This window comes from Oncorhynchus gorbuscha, linkage group LG18, assembly GCF_021184085.1.
Source record: "Oncorhynchus gorbuscha isolate QuinsamMale2020 ecotype Even-year linkage group LG18, OgorEven_v1.0, whole genome shotgun sequence".
Lineage (NCBI taxonomy): Eukaryota > Metazoa > Chordata > Actinopteri > Salmoniformes > Salmonidae > Oncorhynchus > Oncorhynchus gorbuscha.
This window is the reverse complement of record NC_060190.1, coordinates 55,789,555-55,816,900: the sequence shown is the minus strand read 5'-3', so window position 1 is coordinate 55,816,900 and position 27,346 is coordinate 55,789,555. Positions and strand designations below refer to the sequence as shown.

General features: G+C 40.7%; 2 protein-coding genes across 5 annotated transcripts in view; one reads left to right on the top strand and one right to left on the bottom strand.

The window, feature by feature from the left end:
* The window catches only part of LOC124002645 (receptor-type tyrosine-protein phosphatase gamma-like), a 341,627-nt gene extending 329,055 nt beyond the window's left edge, over positions 1-12,572 (bottom strand). For both annotated transcript variants that reach the window (XM_046310229.1, XM_046310230.1), the window contains exon 1: positions 12,057-12,572. In XM_046310229.1, coding sequence (XP_046166185.1) covers positions 12,057-12,144 — 88 coding nt within the window. In that variant the 5' untranslated portion in view covers positions 12,145-12,572. The remainder of the gene's footprint in view (positions 1-12,056) is intronic.
* Positions 12,573-18,281: 5,709 nt separating this feature from the next.
* The window catches only part of fhit (fragile histidine triad diadenosine triphosphatase), a 321,791-nt gene continuing 312,726 nt past the window's right edge, over positions 18,282-27,346 (top strand). For 2 of the 3 annotated variants that reach the window (XM_046312143.1, XM_046312142.1), the window contains exons 1-2: positions 18,283-18,699; positions 22,853-22,954. The gene's annotated coding sequence lies outside the window, so the exon portion shown is untranslated. Of the gene's footprint in view, positions 18,700-22,852; positions 22,955-27,346 lie in introns of all 3 variants that reach the window. The other variant, XM_046312144.1, reaches the window with a different exon arrangement.

The following is a 27,346-nucleotide window of genomic DNA, read 5'->3' as shown; positions in this document are numbered from 1 at the left end:
ACACTTAACCAGCATGGTTACCACAGCATTCTGCAGCGACACCATCCCATCTGGTTTGGGCTTAGTGGGACTATCATTTGTTTTTCAACAGGACAATGACCCAACACACCTCCAGGCTGTGTAAAGGCGATTTTACCAAGAAGGAGAGTGATGGAGTTTGGACTCAACAGATGTCTCATCAATTTGGACTCATCAGATGACCTGGCCTCCACAATCCCCGGACCTCAACCAAATTGAGATGGTTTGGGATGAGTCGGACCACAGAGTGTAGGAAAAGCAGCCAACAAGTGCTCAGCATATGTGGGAACTCCTTCAAGACTGTTGGAAAATCATTCCAGGTGAAGCTAGTTGAGAGAATGCTAAGAGTGTGCAAAGCTGTAGAAAATAGTCAAAATAAAGAAAGCACTTGAATGAGTAGGTGTTCTAAAACTTTTGACCGGTAGTGTAGCTTACTTTCTTGTGTTCTACTTATTTCTATTTCTTGTGTGTTTTTGTTCTACTTTACTTTTTTTATAGTACTACTGATATTGATTACTGTATTGTTGGAAAGGTGCTTGCAAGAGAGGCATTTCACTGTACTTGACAATAAAACGTGCAACTTGAAATGTATTCTACTCTATTCAGGCAAAAGCTAAGTATTAGCTGTTTTAACTGCATTACGGCCTGGCACCACAGACACACAGTGAGTCATGGAGAAAGGCTAAAGTTAAGTTGCTAAAGCTTTCCCAAAAGAGTCTAGCCTCACTCACAGCAGGTCTGTACTCTCTTTGTAAATATTTGATGGGGGTACAAATCATGAGTGGCTGGAAGATTGTCGTGAGAGCCTTGACTTTGTTTTGGAATTGCCGGTGCAAGGGAATAAAAGTGTCCAGAATCGATGAAGGGGGTGAAAAGAAACATGTTTTTAAGAGAGGCAGACAGGCATGCCAGGAGGTGAGGGGGACTGTGAAAGGGGAACAGTGATAGATGAATTTTAGCACTCTCCCACAAGGGTCTGATTGAGTGACCAAACAAACACTGTGAAATAATGCCAGTGATAATCCAGAGTAAGCACATTGGGAAACTGACTGAGCTTCGTATAAACAACTTCAGACTTACTCCACCCTCAAACTCCTTCTCAAATAAAAGTTAAACAAGTAAAACAATATAAAACACCCCCTCTAGTGGTCCAGCTCAAATGTGCTATAATGAGTCACACTGTATGGTAGGCAAAAAAAAGGTATTAATTTAGTCATTAGAATCCCAGAGAAATGATCATCATTCAAAATGATATCCTTAAGTGTCCTCAGCAGTTTGCATATTGATGCTGCCATTGAGGCTCATGCTGACTCTTAATTATTAACTTGTTTCATGCATTAATTTATCCCATTGCTTCTACCACACTTCATTGAGCACTCAGACCTGTGTGTTTGTGTGTGTGTCCTTTTGGCGTCTGTACTTAGCATTCCATGGTTGCTAGAGGAGTGGCCAAGGAGGATCACTAGACAACCTCACAGAAACAAATGGCATTTACCTTCACGGACACTGGCTTGAGCTGCTATAATGTGTTATTAATGTCTCCTACATGGCTACAGAACCATGCTAATTGTGGCCAGAGAGAGAGGTAGAGAGAGAGAGAGAAAGGGGGAGCAAAGAGAGGGAGAACAAGGTTGAGCCTGAGAACTCCAATGGGGGATAGTTTTCAGAGGACTAAAACAGTGTTGTATTACGTCATGTTACATTATATTATGCTATGTTATATGATGTTATATTATGCTATGTTATATGATGTTACATTATATTATGCTATGTTATATGATGTTATATTATATTATGCTATGTTATATGATGTTATATTATATTATGCTATGTTATATGATGTTACATTATATTATGCTATGTTATATGATGTTACATTATATTATGCTATGTTATATGATGTTATATGATGTTATATTATGCTATGTTATATGATGTTACATTATATTATGCTATGTTATATGATGTTACATTATATTATGCTATGTTATATGATGTTATATTATATTATGCTATGTTATATGATGTTATATTATATTATGCTATGTTATATGATGTTATATTATATTATGCTATGTTATATTATGTTATATTATATTACGTTATATGTTATATGATGTTATTTTATGTTATGTTATAAGGTAGTGTAAGTCTACTAGCCACATGTAAAGCATTTACAAAATAAACAATTTAGAGAAGTCGGAGAAAGTTTAATCGCTGAACACTTTCAATGTCAAACTACTCTTGATCACAAAAAAGTTAAGAGGAACGGAGTGAAGGGTGACTTTCAGTGTTCAAAAAGGCTGAAAAGTCTATTAGATATTTGAAGACACAAATCAGTGTTTCAATGGATTGTCTGCACTCAAGCAAATGGCTCGATAGAGAACATAAGAGCTGTAACGTGTGTGGATTTGTCATAGCAACCGTAAAGACAGAAAATCTATCTGAGATTTTCTGTCAGACAGAGCTCCAACTAACAGAGCTCCAACTAAGCTCCTCCATTCCATTTTTTGTGATAAAATCCCACTTTTCATCTATCCAGCAACAACAACGAAATATGTGAGAATAGACCGATAACTGGCCTTCACCATCTAAGGACAGACTACTCATTTGAGTGTGTGACAGGCTCACTTTATTTTCCTTCCCCCTCCTGCTGGTGTTTCTTTGGCTCCTGTGTCAGTTAGTCTTGTCTGCCTCCTCACCAGACAGCCTGTCAGTTAGTCTTGTCTGCCTCCTCACCAGACAGCCTGTCAGTTAGTCTTGTCTGCCTCCTCACCAGACAGCCTGTCAGTTAGTCTTGTCTGCCTCCTCACCAGACAGCCTGTCAGTTAGTCTTGTCTGCCTCCTCACCCGACAGCCTGTCAGTTAGTCTTGTCTGCCTCCTCACCCGACAGCCTGTCAGTTAGTCTTGTCTGCCTCCTCACCCGACAGCCTGTCAGTTAGTCTTGTCTGCCTCCTCACCCGACAGCCTGTCAGTTAGTCTTGTCTGCCTCCTCACCAAACAGCCTGTCAGTTAGTCTTGTCTGCCTCCTAACCCGACAGCCTGTCAGTTAGTCTTGTCTGCCTCCTCACCCGACAGCCTGTCAGTCCTGGGCGTTTTAACACTGACCAATCCACTGAGATGAAATCCTCCCCTGGGCACCACACTGCTCCTCATGCTCCGGGGTCTGGCAGTCTGGCAGCGTTACTGCCACAGAGGGGGTGAGAGTTTATCCCTCTCTCTGTCTTACCACCTCCCCCTCCTCTCTCCCTCGCACAGCAGGCATCACTGGTGAAATGGGCTGTTTTCATTTAAATCCCAGGCCTGTGGAAAGTAGTGGAAGGGTTTGGGAGAATGGGATGAGGAGTGTATGGCCTGTCAGTGGTACATCCTCTGGTCTTTATCCCGTTCATGTTACGCCCTCTGGCCTCCTGTCTCTATCCCATCCCTGCTGTTCCACCTGAGGGACTGTCTGTAATAGTACCGCTGAGAGAGAGGTTACTTTGCAGGTTGCCGTCAACTCTATTGCAGCCCAACATTTAGCTGCTACTAAAGGACATTGGAAAAGCCATGACTTGCTTTTTATAAACCTCTAATCTGCCTCTCTGGTACACAGGGATAGCGTACTTGAATTAAAGATCATTATGTACAGCAAGGTCTTAATGCGTTACTTGACATGTGCAGAATTAACTCTTGCAATTAACTTTCCATAAATGTATGCATTGCCCTTTGTCTCCATCAACCACTGTGAGGAAAATATTTTGACCATTGTTACTAATCCATGTATTGCAATCCATGGCAAACAGTACATGGCAATTCTATTAAAGCATTACAGGTAGTATATTCCATGCACTGTAAAAATTCAATTTAAAAAAACATTGTTTCAACCAAGTATTTTTAATTAACTGTTTCCACAGCCTTTTAATTTGTTTGCTCAACTTTTCAGTCAAAGTATTGCCTGTTTTTTAAAACATTTTTAGCTGGCCCAAACTTAGCACCAACGTGAGAAAACGTAGGCAGAAATCATGCTTTTGCTCAATTTGTCTCTATGTTCATTCAACTAGAAATTATTTATGGCATCTATCTCGAAAGAGTCTGTGGAACAAGTTACACAAACACACAGTGCTTTTAACTTACATAGTTGACACCCGTTGACATTTTTTATATTTAACTAGGCAAGTCAGTTAAAAAATATTTCTTATTTTACAATGACGGCCTACCCCGGCCAAACCCTCCCCTAACCTGGACGACGCTGTGCCAATTGCGCGCCGCCCTATGGGACTCCCGATCACAGTCGGCTGTGATACAGCCCAGGATCAAACCAGGATCTGTATTGATGCCTCTTACACTGAGATGCAGTGCTTTAGATCCATGCATTATTCAATTAAATTGTGCATGTTTATTATACAGTAAATAGTATTCAACAGGTTCTCACCTGGGATTGTGAACTCACAACCTCTTGGTTCACATCATTCCAATCTTCCTGCTACACCACCATGGCTGTGTCAATAACTGAATTCGCATGTATTTCTACACTTTGCACTTCAAAGTAAATCTAAGGTCTGTTAATAGTAAACCCAAGAAAAACTATTTTATTTATCATAGTGAATTAAGAAGTAACATTAAAAACAGGGTAATATGCCCCACCAACATTAGACAACTAAACCTAAAATTGCTTAAATAAGTCAATCAAAATCATTGAATAGTCAGATTAAATGATTATTGACACAGACATGGTGGCATAGCAGGAATATTGAAATGCCATGAATCAAGAGGTTGCGAGTTCAAATCTCACATGTTGAAAAATAATAACTGTGTAAATGAACATGCACAACCTAAGCATATACAGTATGTCAATGTGTGTCAAATATGTAAGATGAAAACATTGTATGTTAAAAGCACTGTGTGTGTAACTATACTGAACAAAAACACAACATATAACTTGTTGGTCCCATGTTTTATGAGCTTAAACATAAATTTTCCATAAGCACAAAAAGTTTATTTCTATCAAATTACGAGCACAAATGTATTTAAATCCCTGTTAGTGAGCATTTTTCCTTTGCCAAGATAATCCATCCACTTGACAGGTTTGGCATATCAAGAAGCTGATTAAACAGCATGATAATTACACAGGTGCACCTTGTGCTAGGTACAACAAAAGGCCACACAAAAGGCCACAGTTGTGCAGTGTGCAGGTTATCACAATGCCACAAATGTGTCAAGTTGAGGGAGCGTGCAATTGGCATGCTGACTGCAAGAATGTCCAACAGAGTTGTTGCCAGATAATTGAATGTTTATTTCTCTACCATAAGCCCCCTCCAACATTGTTTTAGAGAATATGGCAGTACATCCAACCGGCCTTACAACCACGAGTAACCACGCCAGTCCAGGAACTCCAAATCTGTCTGTGTTTTTTTAGTGTGCACATCAAATGAAGCCTTAGTTAGCAAGACATGTGATTGAAAAAGTGTCTACTTCAATGCATGATGAGGGATAATGGACACCCTGCATCTAACAGCGTGAGATGTGCTTCTCACAGATTGAAAGAGATGGGCAGGAAACACATTAAATGAACCGGAGCGCACTGGAACCAATCATACCAACCCACTAAAAGAGAGAGGGAAGCAGAAGAAGAAAGAGGGAAAGCAGAAAGAGCAGTTTTAAAGCAGCAAAGGGCAGACCGGTAAATTATCCTTAAACTTGAAAATAATGATGGGAAACTCCCACCACTTCCCATTGAAAATAATGATGGGAAACTCCCACCACTTCCCATTGAAAATAATGATGGGAAACTCCCACCACTTCCCATTGAAAATAATGATGGGAAACTCCCACCACTTCCCATTGAAAATAATGATGGGAAACTCCCACCACTTCCCATTGAAAATAATGATGGGCAACTCCCACCCCTTCCCATTGAAAATAATGATGGGAAACTCCCACCACTTCCCATTGAAAATAATGTTGGGAAACTCCCACCACTTTCCATTGAAAATAATGATGGGAAACTTCCACCACTTCCCATTGAAAATAACCCAGTGAAGACTTGATTAAAACAATGAGCTGGAACAATAGAAAAGAAGACGCCGATGCCCACTGTTGACTGAAGCAGCTTTTATATTCAGCAGGGCATTAAGCCCAAGCGCTATGGCAAGAAATAGGGAAGGCAGCCCGGAATCTTCCCAGCACAGAACGTGTTGCCCAGTAGCTTTCTGGGTTTCAGAGTATGAGGCGAAAAACTGATGAGCGACAGAAAAAAGAATGGAAATGCTGATGAAAACTCTAAACACAGATTTTCAATCTTCTTCTTATGTTTTATTCAAAGTATCATTACTTTACTATTATTGTGAAAATATGAATGAATAGTATTATCAGCATTATTACTTGCCCTAATGCTGTAATTGAACAGCATGACTAACAGAAAACTAATTCAGATAACTACAATGCACAACACATTGTAGTGTGTGGTCATGTAGTTCAGCATCTCTCTCCACAAACCACACTTTCATCAAGAACCCTGCAGAAAATCACTAAGCAACTGCAACATGACAGCGTCCCACGCAGTTAACTGTCTGCCTCCCCCCCATATCTTTTAATCAATCTATTAGGGGGAGCTTGGTGACGATGACAGGCCCAGTGACTGATAAAGTGACCTGGCGGACATTAGAGCTGCTCCGGCCTGTGTGAGAGGCAGATAATAGCCAGTGCTGGGAGAGATGATGATGATGATAATGATAATGATAATGTTGTTACTGAGGCCAAAAGCATATCCAATCCTCCCTAAATGTCAACCTTTAGCCTACTATCGCACACTGCGACTTGAAATTGAAGGCGCTCCCGGCTCAGAATGGATAATAAACACATTATTTCATTCTATCAGATTCAAACAATTGCACTCTCCCCAGACGACAATGAAGGGAAGATAAATAAATAAAAAAGGAGAGGAAAATGAAAAGATGTGCTGGCTCAGGAGCTTCTCATAAGATTACAATGCCTGTTCTGTTCAGCTTGTTCTGTGAACTCCATACATTCATTTCACAGAAAAGGGGACTGATCGAAGGCCAAAATTATCTCTTTCTCTCCCTCCGTCTTTCCTTTTAGTATTCTTGGGCTGAATGGTGGAGAAGTGACTGACAGGGCAATGTGTTCTGTCTTTCATTACTAGCCTGGCTGACTGGCTGTGGCTAGACTCAGTAGTACACTAACACCCAAGCTGGGGACTGGAGGCTGGAGCCGGTGCCCTATGGCAGGAGACGCCCCCGCAGTGATATTCAGCACTTTTTATATCCCAAACAGATGTTTGTGCGGCCCCACTGCACAGTCAGCAAACTGGCCCTTACGGGAAACTGAAGAGTGCGGCAGCCTCTTTCACAGAATATTGACAAGAGTAATAGAGTTGCTATGTTGTCCGTCTCCGTCTACAGTGTTTGGCTGTATTGGTGGAAGACGGCATCCCTCCCGGACAGATTCTGCACATTAACCGAAGAATCTGTCAGGGCTGAATGGGATGAGCAGGACAATGAGCAGCGGTTATTACAGACAAATCAGGTTTTAGAATTTCGGAAGGGGGGGGGGGGGGACATTTGGTCCATAGACTTGCCCATACCGTGCAAAGAGAAAGGGGGAAGCTCTTCGTTTCGGTTCCGCTCCTCGTTCTAGCATCTCTTCTCTTAACATGTATGGACCCAGAACCTCATCAAGCAGCTATCCAATTATGCAAGACCTTAGTTCAAGGTTAATCGAGATTACAGAAGTCATTTTACATTTTAGTCATTTAGCAGACACGCTTACCCAGAGCGATTTACAGGAGCAATTGGGGTTATGTTCCTTGCTCAAGGGCACATCATATTTTTCACCTAATTGGCTCCGGGATCAAACCAGCAACCTTTCAGTTACTGGCCCAACACTCTTAAGCACGAGGCTACCTGCCACCTATTGACATGACATTGAAGGAGATGTGAGTGTGAGCATTGTGAACAGTTAAAGCATGTTTAATGCTCAGGGGTTAAAGTTCACAGTTTGTAATAAAATATTACAGTCCAATAAAATAGTTAAACTAGTTGAACTATACAAAACAGAAAATATTGGTGATGAAATATAACATTTTATCCTTGAACTGGCATTATCTTCTTACTATCACTTTAGTCATAACTAAAAACTATCACTTTTGTCAAACAACGGCTTGCAGCAACACATACAGAAGCGATAAAACTCAGCTTTTCGCTACCTGTCCCACCCAACCCCTAATGTCGCTTACAGCAGGCTGACACCTTGATGTTCGACACACTGCACACCAGCAGAGAGCGAAAGAGAGAGAGAGACAGTCCCAGTCATTGGGGCGTGTATTTGCCCTTCTGTGACAATGTCCTGTTCCTCAAGCATTCATCACTCCTCTAATGCAACTCCATCCTCCTCCTGTTCTGAATTCTGTCACTACTGCTGAGCTACACACAAAGAAAAAGAGAATTCCTGAAGGGTTCTTTGGGAAGGGTGATGGTTCTATGTGAACCATAATGACTCAAATAACCCTTTGAGGTCTTCAATGCTTATTTACAGTTCACAAAAGGATTCTTTGCTCTTTTACCGACATTTTAAAATGTAGTGGAGGTGGTGGCACTTCTGAATATTTTGAGGAATGCTTTGCTCACAGCTCTTTTGTGCAACCGTGTCATTCCAGTTGATCTAATGTGTTGTGTTAGGCCATTGCATGTTATGAATACTGAACAAAAATATAAACACAACAATTTCAACAAATTTGAACTGAGTTACAGTTCATATAAGGAAATCAGTCCATTTAAATAAATTCATGAGGCCTTCATCTATGGATTTCACATGACTGGGCAGGGGCACAGCTATGGGTGGGCCTGGGCCCGCCACAGGGCCAGGCCCACTCACAGGGGAGCGTGGCCCATCCAATCAGAATGAGTTTTACCCCACAAAAGGGCTTTATTACAGACAGAAAAACTACTCAGTTTCATCAGCTGTCCGGGTGGCTGGTCTCAGACGATCCCACAGGTGAAGAAGCCGGATGTGGAGGTCTTCGGCTGGCGTGGTTACATGTGATTGGATGTACTGCCAAATTCTCTAAAACAACGTTGGAGGTGGCTTATGGTAGAAAAATGAACATTCAGTTATCTGGCAACAGCCCTGGTGGAAATTTGTGCAGTCAACATGCCAATTGCACGTTCCCTCAAAACTTGAGGGAGCGTGCAATTGTACCATTGTGTTGAGTGATAAAACTGCAGATCTTAGAGTGGCCTTTTATAGTACCCAGCACAAGGTGTACCTGTGTAACAATCGTGCCGTTTAATCAGCTTCTTGATATGCCACACCTGTGGAAGGATTATCTTGTCAAATGATAAAATGTTCACTAACAGGGATGTAAGCAAATTTGGGCACACAATTTGAGCTAAATAAGCTTTTTGTGCGTATGGAAAATGTCTGTTATCTTTTATTTCAGCTCATGAAACATGGGACCAACCCTTTTCATGTTGTGTTTATATTTTTGTTCAGTATATGACTATGGCCAGTAATGGTGTCATGTGAAAGACTCATGTATGGCCTTGTGTCAATTGAAAACAGTTGACTCAATCAGTCAGTGGTTCTCAATTCTCTCCTCAGGGACCCCCAGCTGTTCCAGCGGTAGCTCACTTCATTCAACTTGTCAATTAACACAATAATAACACCTATGGAATTTTAACAATATAACAAGGCTAACCACAATAAAAATAAAAATGTATAGTTCTTCAAAAAGATCTACGAAGAACCTTTCAGATTAAGAAACACTATTTATAGAACCATTCACCATAAAGGTTCTACAAAGAACCATAAAAAAAGCTTCTATATAGCCCCAAAGAGGGTTGTAACCATAGCGGAATCCTTTTTTGGTGCCAAATATAACTTTTTTTAATGGTTCTTAATATAACCATAGGAACCATACAGGTTCCATTTAGAACCTTATGGGCATGATTATTTATTGAACCTTCAAAAAGGGTTCTATATAACACCAAAAAAAGGGTTCTGCTATGGTTACAAGCCAAATGACCCTTATGTAGTACCATTTCGGGGAAAAAATGGGGGAGGGGTGTGTACCACATCCATCCCTCCCTCTGTCCCTTAATCCTTCTTCTTTGCAGTTTGACCCCCACTTCTGACTAATCTCCGTCCCTCTGGTTGATTTCCCTCTAGATTAGCGATCAGATGTAATGTGAGAAGGGAGACGAGTCAAAATGAAAGGAATCAGAATGGTTAACAAGGATCCAACTCCACGTTTCCTTCAGCTTTTATGATGGAATTTCAGAAGAAGTTAGAAGTCAAGTATGAAGTGTGGATTTCTCAGTAAAGTAGGCTAAGTTTTGTTTCACAAAATCCAAACGGTAGAGACCAGGGGTGACGGACTAGACTTGGTTTTGGATTTGCAAGGAGTACACAGCACAGTAATATATATATTTTCATATTTTAGAGTTAGAGAAAATATGATAAATGAATCATCACCATCACAGAGCTAGAGAGAGAGCAATAAAATGTGACACGCACACAATGTATTTCCAGCATGTACATTACCATTACAAAGTTATGCTTTGCAATGCACTTCATACTTTCCCTGTAGATATTACATCGTCTCTCTTCAGAGACATTGGATCCCATGTAAAATAATTGAATTACATATCAAGGTTGCATGGGAATTAAAATGAGTTTCTTGGCTTGCCAATAAGCCTATATAGCAGAAAAAGACGTAATGTATAATTAATCTCATTCAAAGTTGTGATCATTTCATTCTACAAAAAAAACATCTCACAAATTTGATTTATATATATGCATATGATAAAACAAAATAATATGTTTTGGAGATGCCTTGAGCGTCCATAGCAGCGCCTTCTCCTGAAGGGACTGTCAAGCAGGCACAAATACATTTCTTGGACGTGCAGTCATCAGATCAAATGTAAAAAGCTTGAGGAAACTCGCGTGCCACTCAGTCAAGGTCACCCAAATACAAATTCTACAAAGAAACCATAGGGACAGCGGTGAGAATCATCTAAGCGTCCGTGCGGGTAGGTTATAGCCTACATTCGCAAATTCCAAGGACCTTTATTAGTCCGAGCATTGTCATATATCGACAATTAGTTATAGGAATGTTTCTATTTAGCATTCCAAATGATGAAGCTCTCCCCGAGCAAGATTCACATTGATTCGGGCAGTCATCGTTACTCTCTCGTTTTCTTTTAGGCAAGTCTGAATAGGAACATTGTGCCAAGACTCAATGATGTAGCCTAAACCTATAATATGTTATAAAACAATTATGTATAGGGGTCAAATGGACCGCAAATGTGGGTAGTTGGGTGTCAATTACCTGCTGTTGCTTTCCCGCTAACGGTGATTGTTTCATATGCTTTATGTGTTAATCCATAACCTTGTAGTTAAACTCATTTGGAATGTGAGATAGCCTCATACAAAGATAAATCTACATGTTTGCAGCGCCGTTGATTTGTATTGTCTGATCTGTAGCCACACGGTTGGGAGATAACGGTTTCGTTGAATGGGCGATCCGCTGTCAATTATCAAGTCTATTTCTGAGTATTGTATATACATTTAAGATAGTTGTTGGAACAGAATAGTCTATTTTGGTTACACTAATTCTTATCATGATCTTTCCTGGTGATATATGCGCGTCGCGAGTTAATGAAGATAAAGTGGAAGGGAGTTTTACCACCTTAGAATGATTGTAGCCTAATGGAGATATAATAGATTCACCAAAAAATAGCCATGAAAAAGCAAATCATTTCGCGTCAAAATCTAAATTTCCATAATCCCAAATAATATAGTTGACCGTGGTTAGTGTCTGATTGAATGTGTATTCTAATTATGAAAAAGGCGCATAGAACAAATTTGCACAGCATTATGTTACAGACTGAACACGTCAACATTACAGGTCCTTAATATGCCACTCGTGTATGAGCTGAGTTTAGTCATATTGCACTAATGTTCCCTAGAACTACTCCACGGCTTTTCAAGTCATCGCCAAGCCTGGAAAACTGAGATACGACTTCGAAAAACTTACCTGGATGACATTCGGCCCAAAAGAGAAGGAAGGCAGACGAGATCAGAGACAAGATCCACCAGCAACACGATTGTAGTAGCCTCCGCATGACAAAATGAACATCGAGAGCAAAAAGGGCAACTGTTGAGTTATCCGTCTGATCAAATAATTAATGTTCGCTGCGTAAAAACAGCGCAAATGCTGCTAAATGTAGGCTAGTGACTGTTCAGTGGAATTATATTCAGTGCTGTCTGGAACATCCAGAAAACAGTCTTTACTTCTTAAAACCTCCTTCCAAACAGCTTCTTGATACTCCCAAAGAAAAACATGTCAGTTAGGAGAGATATAGCTTTCGAGCTTGAATCAGTTCATTCAACAAGAATCGAGGGGATAGGAGCAGAAGACGCCAGTGGCAGTAGGCTAGTCCATGCATCCGAGAGCTGCAGCGGTTCTGCTGGCGAAAACAGAGAGGGAACAGTTGGAGCGGCACTGGAAGCTTTCCATTCCTCCATCCAGGAAGTAGCGTGTGAATCGAAGTCTGGCAGAGACTTTAAAACAGGCTTGGGAGAAAAGGAGAGGAGAGGAGGGGAGAGAGATGGGGGGGAGAGGGAGCTTGAGAGATGCAGAGCTCACTCCTCCGGATCCTAGCGCCGGGTAGTTGCTCACTATTCAGCAATAGCCAACAGTTTAAAGGGGCAATCTGCACTTCGAACAATAACAAAGTGACAACCCGCCACTGATTTAGTAAACAGCTGGGGCTGAACAAATTTACCCACTCTCAAACTCATGGGCAGAGCTATGGATATGGGGACTGATCATCCATGATATCGATATTATAGTTTTAACCATGTTTTGGGGATATAGGCTACATTGTTTGTTTACATTTACATTGTTTATGAACAAAGGAGTTAAACAAGCTCATATTTTGGGTTCTGATGGGGTACGCCAGTTGAACTAAGCTCCTGAGGCATCAATATGTTATATTCTTCAAGAATCAATGGGTAGGCTATACTCATTCATTTATCAGATGGATGTAGCAACTGCAGATTGCCATTTAATGGAACTTGGTAGCCGATCTGGAAAATCTGTTTTAGAGGCAGGTTGAATTAAATATAAATTACCATATGATGTTGACTGTTGATGTTGACATGTATTAATGGAAATAGTTCTATAATCTATTGGTCTATATGTCTATCTGTTTTACAATACATTATTATGCACACCTGAAAAAAGCATCCTTAAAAAACCCACTGTATTTGTTTGTACAATGTTATAGGCCTACACCCTTCAGTGTGTGGGAGTAAAAACTAACAAGCACACACAGGACAAAGCCACAACAAACAAATATGGCCTTGACAAAGGCTACACAGCTTCAGCTTTGACATATAATCGATTATGTTGGCAAACTGTCAACAACATACAATGCCAATTGCAGTGGAAAACCATTCTCATTCACAATGAGCTATACACGTAGGGGACTAAACAATAGAGATGACGTGTTAAAGACAAACTGTATTCTGTTGCAAAAATATACCATAGCCCTTTACACTCGTACCTGAAAATGGAAGATTTTTGCACTCATAAACACCTAAATTGGAATGCAGTGGCTGTACAGTAACATGCTATGTATGACATCATGGATATGGCTCTGCGCTTGGGAAACTTTTGCAGATTTGTTGTTGTCTGAGTGAGGGAACAGCTGAAACCGAAGAGGACTCTGTGTATTTTGAAAGATGGGACATTGAGGATTATCATGAATACAACTTTGATATCATACAAGCAAGCCAAACACCTGTGAATCCAAATGTGCACTTCACAATTTCATAGCATAAAACTCATGTCATATACAGTGTCAACTTTTTTGATCACTATGTTTGATGTACAGATACAAGATTACAAGGCATTGTGTTGTTCTGAACAGAATGACCCTGTGTTTGTTAGTGTGAAGAAAATTTGCCACAGCACACAAACCTGAACGTACTCATGACTCCTTTCTATGCGCACCAAATTTAAAATGTGTTTCCCTGAATTTGAACTGTGAAGCCTGACACTGTAATACCATATTTATAACTTAGCTAGTCATGTTGGCAATAGAACAAGCTTTCAAATTATGCCCACCTGAACAAGATTGTGATTTATAATAGACTGTTTTTGGATTGAGGTAACAACGGTAATTGTGTGATGGCCAGGATGCCGGTTTGTGTTCCATACAAAACAACCTCAAGTGTGCTTGCGGTAGTTCCTCAACTGCACAGATAGGAGAGCTTTGAGTCATAAAGGTGCATTGAAATTACTTAGGAACTGTGCACACTTTGGAGAGGTGTGTGGCCACTTGGAGACACCAGCTAGTCCTCTCACTCAAACCCTTCTAATTGTTTTTTCTTAATTTGAATCTACCCCACATTTCCCAGTAATATTCTTATCATGTTACAGAATATTACCAGAGTATTTTCGTTATCAACAAATGTGGTGGAAAGTACAGTAAATGTAAAATGCACATAAAATCAACAGTGTTATGTTTGGATCCAGTCTTGTCTCAGGTGACCTGTTCTTCTCACCTTCAGTCTAATAATTTTCCTATAATCTCCAAACTGTTCCCTTTCAATTGCTACCATGGTTATGCATATGCATTTCATATTTATTCTGTAAGAAACATTTAAATGTAGCACTATCCATTCCCACGATTGTAGAGGTGTAATGACGTTCGTCTGTTGTAAGAAGAGAGTCAGACCGAAATGCAGCGTGTAGGTTACTCATGACTTTAATGAATGAAAACGGTACATGAAATAACTGAAATATGAAAACAACAAACGAAACGTGAAACTAATTACAGCCTATCTGGTGACTACTACACAGAGACAGGTACAAACACCCACAAAATATAAAGCGAACTCAGGCTACCTAAATACGGTTCCCAATCAGAGACAACGATAAGCACCTGACTCCAATTGAGAATCGCCTCAGGCAGCCAAGCCTATACAACACCCCTAATTAGCCGCGATCCCAAATACTACAAACCCCAATACGAAAAACAACATATAAACCCATGTCACACCCTGGCCTACCCAAACATATAACAAAAACACAAAATACAATGACCAAGGTGTGACAAGAGGATTAAGCAAAACATTGTTTGGTCCTTGACTTGTAAAGGCAAAAAGGTGACACTACTTGAACCTGCTTCCATAATAATAATTGCATAACAGATGTACTGTAACTAAAATTCACGACAACTGGTGTCAACTTCTGGCAATTCATTTAACACATGTATGAGCATCTGAAGAGTTTAGATATTTTCATATAATTATTAGACAACTTCTGCTGGTGGCTCGATTGGACGTTTTTTTAAAGGCAGTATATTTTACACTTGGATGGAGCAAGCTCTGCTGACTAGGGTACCAATTCTACTGTATTTCAGTCTGTCATACCAAGATGTTGGATCATTCCTGCCTGACATCTTCCCACTGACATCTGTATAACAGTGAATCAATACATTTCTTCTCAATCAACTGCACACAGTGGACTCAACCAAACTGTGACTTCTATGACAAAAATATTCTGCTGAGTGGCATCTGATGGACAATGAAGTGTTTTTTGGTTAGTCTCCTAACAACCAATTTAAAACCCACATAAAAAGCTTCATAAACTTTGCAGCTGCTAATACACTCTCTCTTTCACCTATGTAGATTAGCCCAAAATCACCCTGGTCTGTCAGTTTAACTGAGTGTTTAATTAGTGGTGCTGTAATGTTGAATTATAGGCCTTGAGGGATGGTTCACATTCTATATTACATTCTACTGACTGGCTCTTCCCTGGTTATCTCTCGTCTACCTTGCTGTTTACCAGTTCATGTTCTGTGTTAATTGGATATTAGTGGTAGTGAATTAAAATACTTTCAGCCAATATCAGTCATAATACGTCTTCCAATAATAAACCTCTTTTGAATTCTCAAACAGATCAACATGGCAGTGTTGCCATTGTTTATATGTTTTTCTTTATAATGTCAAAAATAAACATCTCCAACCCCCAATATCACACACCCACAAACTGAAATCTTATGTGTACATTGTACAATCAATTAGTGAAAGAGAGCCTCAAATGTCACATTCATTTGTATATATATTCACTGTAATCCATGAATCACGGCAATGTTGGCTCCTGTTTCAGTCATATCTATGGTCACATTCGCATGGGTGAAACAAAAACACCCTAATGGTTTGTGAGAAGGGGGTAGCAGCATCCCAGTATGCCGACCGGAGTATGGGTGAGTGGGTGTGTTGAAAGGAAAGTAGTGGGTGTGTGCAAATAAGTGGGTGTGTTGAAAGGAAAGTAGTGGGTGTGTGCAAAGAAGTGGCTGTGTTGAAAGGAAAGTAGTGGGTGTGAGCAAAGAAGTGGGTGTGTTGAAAGGAAAGTAGTGGGTGTGTGCAAAGAAGTGGGTGTGTTGAAATGAAAGTAGTGGGTGTGTGCAAATAAGTGGGTGTGTTGAAAGGAACATAGTGGGTGTGTGCAAAGAAGTGGGTGTGTTGAAAGGAAAGAAGTGGGGGTGTGCAAAGAAGTGGCTGTGTTGAAAGGAAAGTAGTGGGGGTGTGCAAAAAAGTGGGTGTGTTGAAAGGAAAGCAGTGGGTGTGTGCAAAAAAGTGGGTGTGATGAAAGGAACATAATGGGTGTGTGCAAAAAAGTGGGTGTGTTGAAAGGAACATAGAGGGTGTGTGCAAAGAAGTGGGTGTGTTGAAAGGAAAGTAGTGGGGGTGTGCAAAAAAGTGGCTGTGTTGAAAGGAAAGAAGTGGGGGTGTGCAATGAAGTGGGTGTGTTGAAAGGAACATAGTGGGTGTGTGCAAAGAAGTGGGTGTGTTGAAAGGAAAGAAGTGGGGGTGTGCAAAGAAGTGGCTGTGTTGAAAGGAACGCAGTGTGTGTGAAAGGAAAGGAAAGTAGGGGTGTGTGCAAAGAAGTGGGTGTGTTGAAAGGAAAGTAGTGGGGGTGTGCAAAAAGTGGCTGTGTTGAAAGGAAAGAAGTGGGGGTGTGCAATGAAGTGGGTGTGTTGAAAGGAACATAGTGGGTGTGTGCAAAGAAGTGGGTGTGTTGAAAGGAAAGAAGTGGGGGTGTGCAAAGAAGTGGCTGTGTTGAAAGGAACGCAGTGGGTGTGTGCAAAGAAGTGGGTGTGTTGAAAGGAAAGTAGTGGGTGTGTGCAAAGAAGTGGGTGTGATGAAAGGAAAGTAGCGGGTGTGTGGAAAGGAGTTGTGTCAAAAGCGCTCTGCTATTAGGTTAGATGTTTTTGATTGAGCTGTGTTTTTGTCTTCCGTTACCATACAACTATTACATTGAGCTACTGTACTGCGAGAGTTTGGACTGATGTTTTTAAGATAGAGGATGAGTCTGAGTCGTATTTCACTGTTAGTTTTACACAAATCATTTTAAATGTTCAGTTGTAAAACTGATGACTGTTTATTTTGTATTAAAAGTATTAATGATGGGTGTACTGTTGCTTCATGCGTTGTATGTGTGTGCTTACTGCTACTGTCACCCTGATATTGGCTACTAGCTACTTCCCACTCCGGTTGCTGGACAGTAGTGCTTGTCAATGCAGAGCAAAGGGCACTGTGTCCCGGTGTTGTTGCGTTCATGCCCTCCCCATTGAGTAGTAGACTGTATATAAATCAAATCAAATTGTATTTGTCACATGTCCGAATACAACAGGTATTTCACCTTACAGTGAAATGCTTACTTACAAGCCCTTAACCAACAATGCAGTTTTAAGAAAAATAAGTGTTAAGTAAAAAATAGATCATATATATATTTTTTTAAACAAGTAATTAAAGAGCAGCAGTAAAATAACAGTAGGGAGGCTATATAGTGGGCGGACCCGTACAGAGTCAATGCGCTGGGGCACCAGTTAGTCCAGGATATATGTATCAATGTGACACCTAGACGGTTATAAATATTAGTTATTTATTGTGTAGGCTGCTATCCTACTTGAAATAAAATCATGTGAGAGAAAAAAATCGCCACAATATCTACCGCCGGCGACACAACCATGATACCCATTAGGAAGCACATCAAGTCGGCAGGCACAACACTCAACACTGGTCGCCGGCTGACTATCGACTCGTAGTGCCGCCCAATCAGCCAAGCAACACGGTCTTGAGTGCCAACAAATCTGCCCAATTATCTGAATCGCTTTCCATACACCCACTCCTTTCGACACACCCACTCCCCAATAGTCCGGTCGCCATATTGGGCTGCAGCTACTCATACTTGTGGTTCGTTGACAATAGAGTTTCACACATTGCAGGCGATGGCTGTAGGATGAAGTTGGTGAAGAGCAACTGCAGAACATGCAGTCAAAACTTCATGAACTTTGATCACATTCATTTTGTAAAGTTCATGTAGTCGACAAGTAAGCGCAAGTCGGACATTTTTTTAATCCATAATGCAACCCATTTTGAAAGGTTGGTCACTGACTTGACAAAAGGGATCCGCTCAAACGCGCCCAATGTATGACGTTTTCGAGATTCAGAAGGTACATTAAGCGCATGTGGCTACACTCATTGTGGAACTTGTAGTCACATTCACATGCTAGAGAGGCACTTCCAGAACCATTGTGCATTTCCAGAACTGCACTACCCATAGATCATTCGGGTTATCAAGACTGTCTCAGACACGGAAGGTGAGTGCTCCTGTCATTTTCATTTCATGCAACGAGGACGAAATAATGCAGCTATATTGTTATACGTTTTTAGCTGTATTGATTGAATTGATTTAAGAATTGTAAGCGAATGAAGATGATTAGCTAAACTATTTTTGTTGTCTCGACATTTATAATGTTTATTTGATAGGAAACATGTCAATGAATGTGCATTAGGCTACAGTCACCGATCAGTTCAAAGATCTGACAACCTAATTGCGGAGAATAGGCCTACGTAATATTTCGCTGTGAGAGAAAGCAAACTAAGTGCGTTCAATACACGGATGCGTTTCTAACTAGTTAAACCTAATATGATGGAGCGCTGCCTTGTCCACGCTACGCGGTGGTCTCTTTAACATTGTTTCATTACATAACTGTTCACTATAGACACATTTTTAGCACGAAATAATGTGCCAAACAGTTTTTCAGAGTTACGATTCATGGGCATGTAGTGTTATGTAAAGATCCAATCTTGAAATTGCAGACGGGGATTATACAACGGAAATTAATAGACAATTATAGGTCTATTTGACATTGCCATTTTTTGTATTTAACTCAACTTCATGGATAAAAAAAAACGAATAATAGTCTCTGATGCTGTTACTATTGTCATTGCTGACTTTAAAAAAAAATTTCTACACTGAGGCCAGTGTCCCCTTCAAGTATGCTGGTGACTGACAGCTGCAATACGGGCCTTTTAATCATAAAGATCCACCAGGACTATGTGTGCTTTTAGTCTATCAGCATGTATGTTATATAATGTGTTCCAATATGGATGTTTGAAGGTCTATTCTGGCCATATTAGCCTATACCTTTTCCCATGATGAATAACCAGAAAAACGCCAAATCCCTCTCGTCTTCTTCACTTTCAGTCTAAACTCCTCAAAAAGGCCCAGTTGGCTTCTCACTCTCGTTCAGCGTCAAACCCTGGGGATGTACACTTTTTTTTAAACGATTGTGAAAACAAAGTAACAGCGGCACAGTCCCACCATTCAGTGTATGGGAAGAGTCAGAGAGAATGCTGAAGTCTACACGCTTGGACAGTAATGATTGTATTGTATTTTACTGGGTGTGACAGACTGATGTAGGTGTTGTGTTGTGAGGCGGTGTCATTCGTAAATAAAGCTTAGTCTTTATAAAAGCCACATGAATGTAGCCACATAGGCAAGGCCTATCCCTATATAACATACTGTATCCTGTCCTTACAAAGTCTTTTTTTTAATTGAACCTTTATTTAACTATGAAAGTCACTTAAGAACAAATTCTTATTTACAATGACGGCCTACACCGGCCAAACCCGGACGACGCTGGGCCAGTTGTGCGCCGCCCTATGGGACTCCCAATCACGTGCGGTTGTGATACAGCTTGGATATAGAACATACATGCACAGTTCTAACACAGTACAAGTAGGCCTAGTTATTACAACTGAAACCTGTTTTCAGTTTGTCTTTACAAATGTATATTTAGTGCAAACATTGGATTTGCAATAAAGCTCGATTAAGTATGTTGAATCCTGCTCTCACTCTAGAATTACTGTTTGATGAAATTAGTCAGAAACACTGGGCTTATGAGTTTGTTTACAAATGGTCTTATACAATTCAGGAACAGCTATAAGAGAATATATAACAGCATCTAACAGTGCTATAACAGCTTTAATGGAAACTCTTTGTAGCCAATGTATACATATTTACATGGTACACTACAAATCTACTGTGCATTCGGAAAGTAATCAGACCCCTTGAATTGTTTCACATTTTGTTTCATTGCAGTCTTATTCTAAAGTGGATTAAATAGATTCATAGTTTTCCCCCTCATCAATCTGCACACAATTCCCCATAATGACAAAGCTAAAACAGGTTTTTAGATTTTTTTGCTAATTTATTAACAAATAAAAACGGAAATATCACATTTACATAAGTATTCAGATCTTTTACTCAGGACTTTGTAGAAACACCTTTGACAGCGATTACAGCCTTGAGTCTTCTTGGGTATGACGCTACAAGCTTGGCACACCTGTATTTTGGGAGTTTCTCTCATTCTTCTCTGTAGATCCTCTCAAGCTCTGTCAGGTTGGATGAGGAGAGTTGCTGCACAGTTATTTTCAGGTCTCTCCAGAAATGTTAGACAGGGTTCATGTCCAGGCTCTGACTGGGCCACTCAAGGACATTCCGAGACTTGTCCCAAAGCCACTCCTGCGTTGTATTGGCTGTGTTCTAATTGAATCCATTTTAGAGTAAGGCTGTAATGTAACAAAATGAGTTATTTCCAAATGCACTATATGCAATTGCTTGAAATAAGTTTCAACTACGTTGACTACATCTGAATGTGTGGACGTCTGAATGTGTGGACTTATGTTACTAGACATTTCAGACACTTCACACCCTCTGACCCTCTGTTAGTCTTCTCAGACCATCCAGAGGTGGAGGTTGTGGGAACAGTGGGAGTCCAGAAGTGACCAGATGGTTTTTTAATATGCCGAATTTGATTAAATACATTTTAATGATCTGGTTCTCAGTGGTGCTGTTTAGGGATGTCACATGGCTCCTCCTGGTAATGGGTACCATCTGTCTCCTCTGCAAAAATAAATAATTAAGTAAACCGAGAAATCTTCTTGTCTAACACTCACGGGACACCTACTCCTATGAACCCCTGCTGAACTAAGAAGTACACCTACTCCTATGAACCCTTGCTGAACTTAACAGTACACCTACTTGGAGCTGCAAGTTATTTGAACCCTAACCCGAAACTGATGCAAAAAAAGTGTCCATGGCAGTATGTGCCAGGTGCTCTCCCAGATTTGGATGTGCTCGGTTTGAATTATTCTCCATGAATCATACACACACTTCCGCCCACCTTAATCACAAGACAGCTCAAGAATTGTACATGCTACTGCATGCAGCCTTCTACTGTATATCTTCAATACTTTCTACTTAATGGAAAAGTCGTTATGATGCTAAATGTTGGTGACACTTTGCTTCTTGAAAGTCCAATATCCTGAGAACTTGACTGCTGACATGCAAAAAGTTTTGGGACTGTATCAACAGTGGACTAATGAAAAAATCTATAGTTTTTGAGTTGAGCTTTTCTTTAAGCATCCTTTTGATGTTCCTAGCTCTCCATACATCCCTCGAGTTTGTCTTCACAATAGCACGTTAACATCCAATAAAACCAGTGTGGATGAATATCAGTGATACTTGTCCGCAGCTTTCCCTGGTTCCAAACTTCATTTGGAGATTTGTGGACAGGGATGCAAGAGATTCAAGAGAACCGGCATCAATGATAAACTGTTTATTCATACCGCAGCAATACTTAGTTGATTGGATTCTCTTTGCTAAATGTTGAATTAAACAGCCATAGACATGTGTTAATTTCTCTATCCTGTATTTCCCCAGCATGTCCACCGTGTATCGTGTTGTTCAGTGTGTTGTGTGCATCATTAATTGTGCCCATCTAACACACACACAGGCTCTTGTATCATGTTGAGAATGCACAGGTCTATATCTATTTAGCAAGTTCTAATTAGGATTAGAAAATTACTTAAAATAGCATTTAGGAAAAGTACTGTCTAGAACAGCCGTGCTCCAGGATGTATTCCTGTCCTCATTGACATTCATTTAGTGTTATATAGCAGTGTTACACAATATAGTTCTGGAAGTGGGATATGAATACAAGCACGACTCTCACTTCCTAAAGTCATAACAAAATTACATGTTCACATTGTCTTATAAAGCAACCCTGTACTGTATTCAGGTCAGTGTTATCCCACATTGAAAGTCAAGTGACCTACAAAAACACACCGAGTTCATCCAGCCATTTCTGACTGTTCCTTGAGTCCTTGATACTTTCCGAAAAGAAGAGCAGGAGGAATAGAGAGAGTGGTGATGCTGACAGAACCAATGGCTCCTCAGTTGTAATTCTGTGTGTGTGTGCGCGCATGTGTTCACTCTGAGGTCAGGTTGTGTGTGTGAGGGCTGCAGAGAGAAGACCTGACGAATGATTTTCAAGGAGAGGTCATAAAGGTCACTACCGTAGTGCGGTGGAAGGTGCCCAGACCCTCAGCAGAATATCAACTGTTTTTGCATTTCTCTTCCATTTACATGGAGCCTGATGTCCGTACTGGCCTCTGCCCCTACAGGTAAAGAAAAGTGCGATACTGTAGAAGATCCGAGAGGAGTTCACACTGCATCAAGTCTAAAAGTTGTGATCTACTCTGGAGCCCTGTTACACTTATAGACAGGTAAATATGATTAAACAAGACAAGCACACAGTATCTGACTAAACTCTTGGACAGTTTGTAGTGCAGAGGGAAAGGACAGCTGTTATGTAGAATGGAAATACATTTGGTTGTGTCTATAAATACATGAATTAAGATGGTGACATGCTATAGGGGATGTACTCACTACTGTATCTAGGTTTCCATCCAATTAGTGACAGATTTTCATGCGAACATTCAAAAATCTGCATAAAAACAAAATCTGCATTTTGCCAGAGATGGTTTTCCATCATATTGACCTGTTGTGAATTAAAGGCTGTGCGTGATGACAGTGTATATTAAACATATATATACTTTTACCCCTTTTTTTACCCCAATTTTGTGATATCCAATTGGTAGTTACAGTCTTGTCCCATCGCTGCAACTCCCGTACGGACTCGGGAGAGGGGAAGGTCGAGATCCATGCATCCTCCGAAACATGACCCCGCCAACATGACCCCGACTACACTGGGCCAATTGTGCATTACCTCATGGGTCTCCCGTTCAAGACACAGCCCGGGATCGAACCTGGATCTGTAGTGACGACTCTAGCACTGCACCGCTGTGCCACTCGGGAGACTCATAAAATAACTTTTGAGGTTAAATTCCCATTTACAGAATAAAAAATAAAAAAAGTTAAATGGGTTTCCATGGCATTTCCAACTCTACTGATGGTTTTGTCAACAAAAAAACGTTGCGTAATATTGCTCATGTGCCCCCTCTGGTCTTGGCATGTGTGCTCTAGCCAACAGCTTGACATACAGTGTGTGTAAAATAGCCTACGTGATGAGATTATTATGGACAAAATAGCGAGATTATTTGTGTAAAGGCAGCCAAGCATCGCTCATCATGTCGCCATAATAAGAATCTTGATATTTATTGGCAAGGAGCATCAATCACTGCGTGCACTTTCACCACCTTGTAAAGTTCATTGTACCTTATCTGTAGCCCAATAAACTGCATTATTTCCCAATGAGTCGTAGTGGAAGGATCACACAACATATCACGTGACTCCAAGTTTACTTCGATATGATGATTATTATACCAATATTTGTGCATAAAGGAATTTCCATCGCCATTTCTTGCATAATTAATATTTATAGACACAAAGATCCCACCTCATCTAGCGTATTTGTTTTGTAGACATTTGGAAAGTTTGCTGACAAATTTGCTGTTTCCTTCAGGCCTGTCGTGACTTTTTTTTAATGCAATGTGTACATTAGTCTCTTAAAAACGTTGGATGGAAACCTGGTTAATGACAGCAAAAATGAAATGAGCATAAATCAAGTCATTTATGACCTTTTGATTATTGTAAGTCAATATCTGTCCTGTTGCATGGTAGAATCCTTTAAATGTATCATCCCATATGCTTATTGTGATGCCCTTCAACCCTGCCTATCCCGTTAGTGCTGTTTCTGGTCATGTCTCAACATGGGGCTTAGTGTACGTCAATGTCAATGGCAGAGCAACAAAAGAGCGGAGGTCCAATGCATGGTGCCCAGGGGATGACATTTATCCCCACTCTGTATTTCTGCTGTTAATCCGATTGGAGACAAAGGCCTTCATTCCCAATCACATTAACCAGTTGGCATCTCTTCAGTCTCTTTCACTCTTAATCCCATTCAATGCTAGCAAAAATGTTACTTGATCTGATTGGGCACAACAGCAATCTGATACTGGAAGATAATTGGTCATATCTGATTTGGGGAAGCTGGGGAAAAGAGAACATTTAGAGGTGGGGGAAGGGGGGTTGGGGAAAAATAAGTGAGGGAAGTGAGTGGGAAAAGAGATAGATAGTAGGATGAGCAAAAGGAGAGTTGAGCAATGATCTGTCTGAGCAATGATGGGGCTCCTTGTTTTTTGTTATTCGTCTTGCCTGGGGATATGAATGATTGTTGGTCAATCCTTTAAACCAGGTAGGCCTACAACTGAACTGAATTCTGGAGATGTGTGTCAGCCACTTTTATATATATTCTTTGCCTTACCACTAAGTAAAAGGATCACCCTTCCAAAAATGAGATATGTGTTCAATTTCAACTTCTAATTTCACCTTTCAATCTCCTTTATCTTCTCTGGAATGTGCTGCTTCAATCCTTTGACAAAGAGCTTAGCCACCCAAAGCCACCAGTGATGGGAATTGGCGTCTCTTCTGTGTTCCTACACACTACCCCTAGGGATCTCTTATGTGCCTCATTACTATTCACAGAAACACTCTAAGAAATTGACACAGATGTGCTTACAAGTGTTAATGTCTGCCTGCATTGTTTTTTATTTTGTCTCTCACTTACACTCTGTGCTGTAGACCTGTAGCCTACATAATTTCAAACGTTTAGGCATTGTAGGCCCCTAAAATGAAATTCTGTACCATGTTTACCAAATCATTCTTCACCTCTAATTAGGGACTGATTTAAACCTAGGGCACCAGGCGGGTGCAATTAATTATCAGGTAGAACAGAAAACCAGCAGTAGTCGGGACCTTGTTGGGTAAGATTTGAATACCCCTGCTCTAGACTATGCATTACTGTATATTCCAGTAGTTACATGTTTTGAATAATTTTGAAATGAAAGCAGTCAGAAATGCAGAAACATTACATTCTGCGTGGCTACTGCAGGATTATAGGAGTACCTGTGGCACTCCAAGAACAGGGTTGTCTATACCCCTGCCATATGTCCTACGGCTACTTAGAAAAAAGGTGCCTACACAATAGTTGCCTACATTATTAGAAAAAGGGATTCAAAAGGTTTTTTGGCTGTCCGCATAGGATAACTCTTTGAATAAACTTTTGGGGTTCTATGTAGACCTTTCCACAGAGGGTTCTACCTGGAACCAAAAAGAGTGTTCCTATGCGGACAGCCAAAAAACCTTTAGGATCCCCTTTTTCTAATAATATAGGCAACTATTGTGTAGGCCTATATGTGTGATGTACAGAATTGTAACATGATATGTGAATGCTTTCATACCATTACATCTTAGCTAGTGTAATGCATTGGCAGCATGTTTTTCAACTAACCTTTACATGGTGATACTTCCCTAATTCTCAACTTGGAAGCCAATGGTATCTTTTCAACTCCCATCGCTAGTTGCAGTAGGAACGTTGGACGTTATGAAATTAAATACATTTTTGCTTCATGAGATAATCCAACAATATAATATGTATGCCGCCATATTGTCTATTTCAGATCTTCTCTCATTGATCAAGACAGGTGAGTGTCCATCCCAAAGTGCTGCACATCATGACTCAGAAGTCAAGCGTCACTTTGAATAACACTATAACACTATACTGTCTTGATCAATGAGAGATCAGAATTGGACACAGTATACTTTTCATAATGGAGCATTTTCTAAATTCCAAAACATGTTGAGTGTTTTGTAGCGGTGTCTAGTTGATTGTATTGATTTGCTGGGAAAACACCAGGCAGATCGGGATGTCATGACGTTGGCTTCTTTGGGTATAGCAACCCCACCCCCCCTTTCCCTGCCTCCCCCTTGCCTCCTTCAGCTAGGCTACTGTGGTCAGAGGCCGTAAATTCCTGAGAAGACCCTGCCACATGGCCACATAGTAGAGAGAGAGAGAGTAAACTTTCATAGAGGACAAAGGAAATCGTTCCACCTCACAGAACTTGAGGTACAAACAAATTTCATGTTCCGGAGAAAGTATAAAAGATCGGTGAAGAATCCAGCTACGAACTGGTCCGTTTGTCACAACTTGGGAAGCTCATGGGAGACGGTGTGACCACATTACCATAACGCTGTTTATATAATAGCCTCAGATATGAGGTTTACATCTAATTGTTGTATAAGATTAATGAGTGAGTATGATACTGTTTGTATAATTGTGTAATATGATTTTGGACTGTTTAATGAAGAAAAATACAATTCTCCGGACATTTTACATTACATTTAAGTCATTTAGCAGACGCTCTTATCCAGAGCGACTTACAAATTGGTGCATTCACCTTATGACATCCAGTGGAACAACCACTTTACAATAGTGCATCTAAATATTTTAAGGGGGGGGGGAGGGAGGGTGAGAAGGATTACTTTATCCTATCCTAGGTATTCCTTAAAGAGGTGGGGTTTCAGGTGTCTCCGGAAGGTGGTGATTGACTCCGCTGTCCTGGCGTCGTGAGGGAGTTTGTTCCACCATTGGGGAGCCAGAGCAGCGAACAGTTTTGACTGAGCTGAGCGGGAACTGTACTTCCTCAGTGGTAGGGAGGCGAGCAGGCCAGAGGTGGATGAACGCAGTGCCCTTATTTGGGTGTAGGGCCTGATCAGAGCCTGGAGGTACTGAGGTGCCGTTCCCCTCACAGCTCCGTAGGCAAGCACCATGGTCTTGTAGCGGATGCGAGCCTCAACTGGAAGCCAGTGGAGAGAGC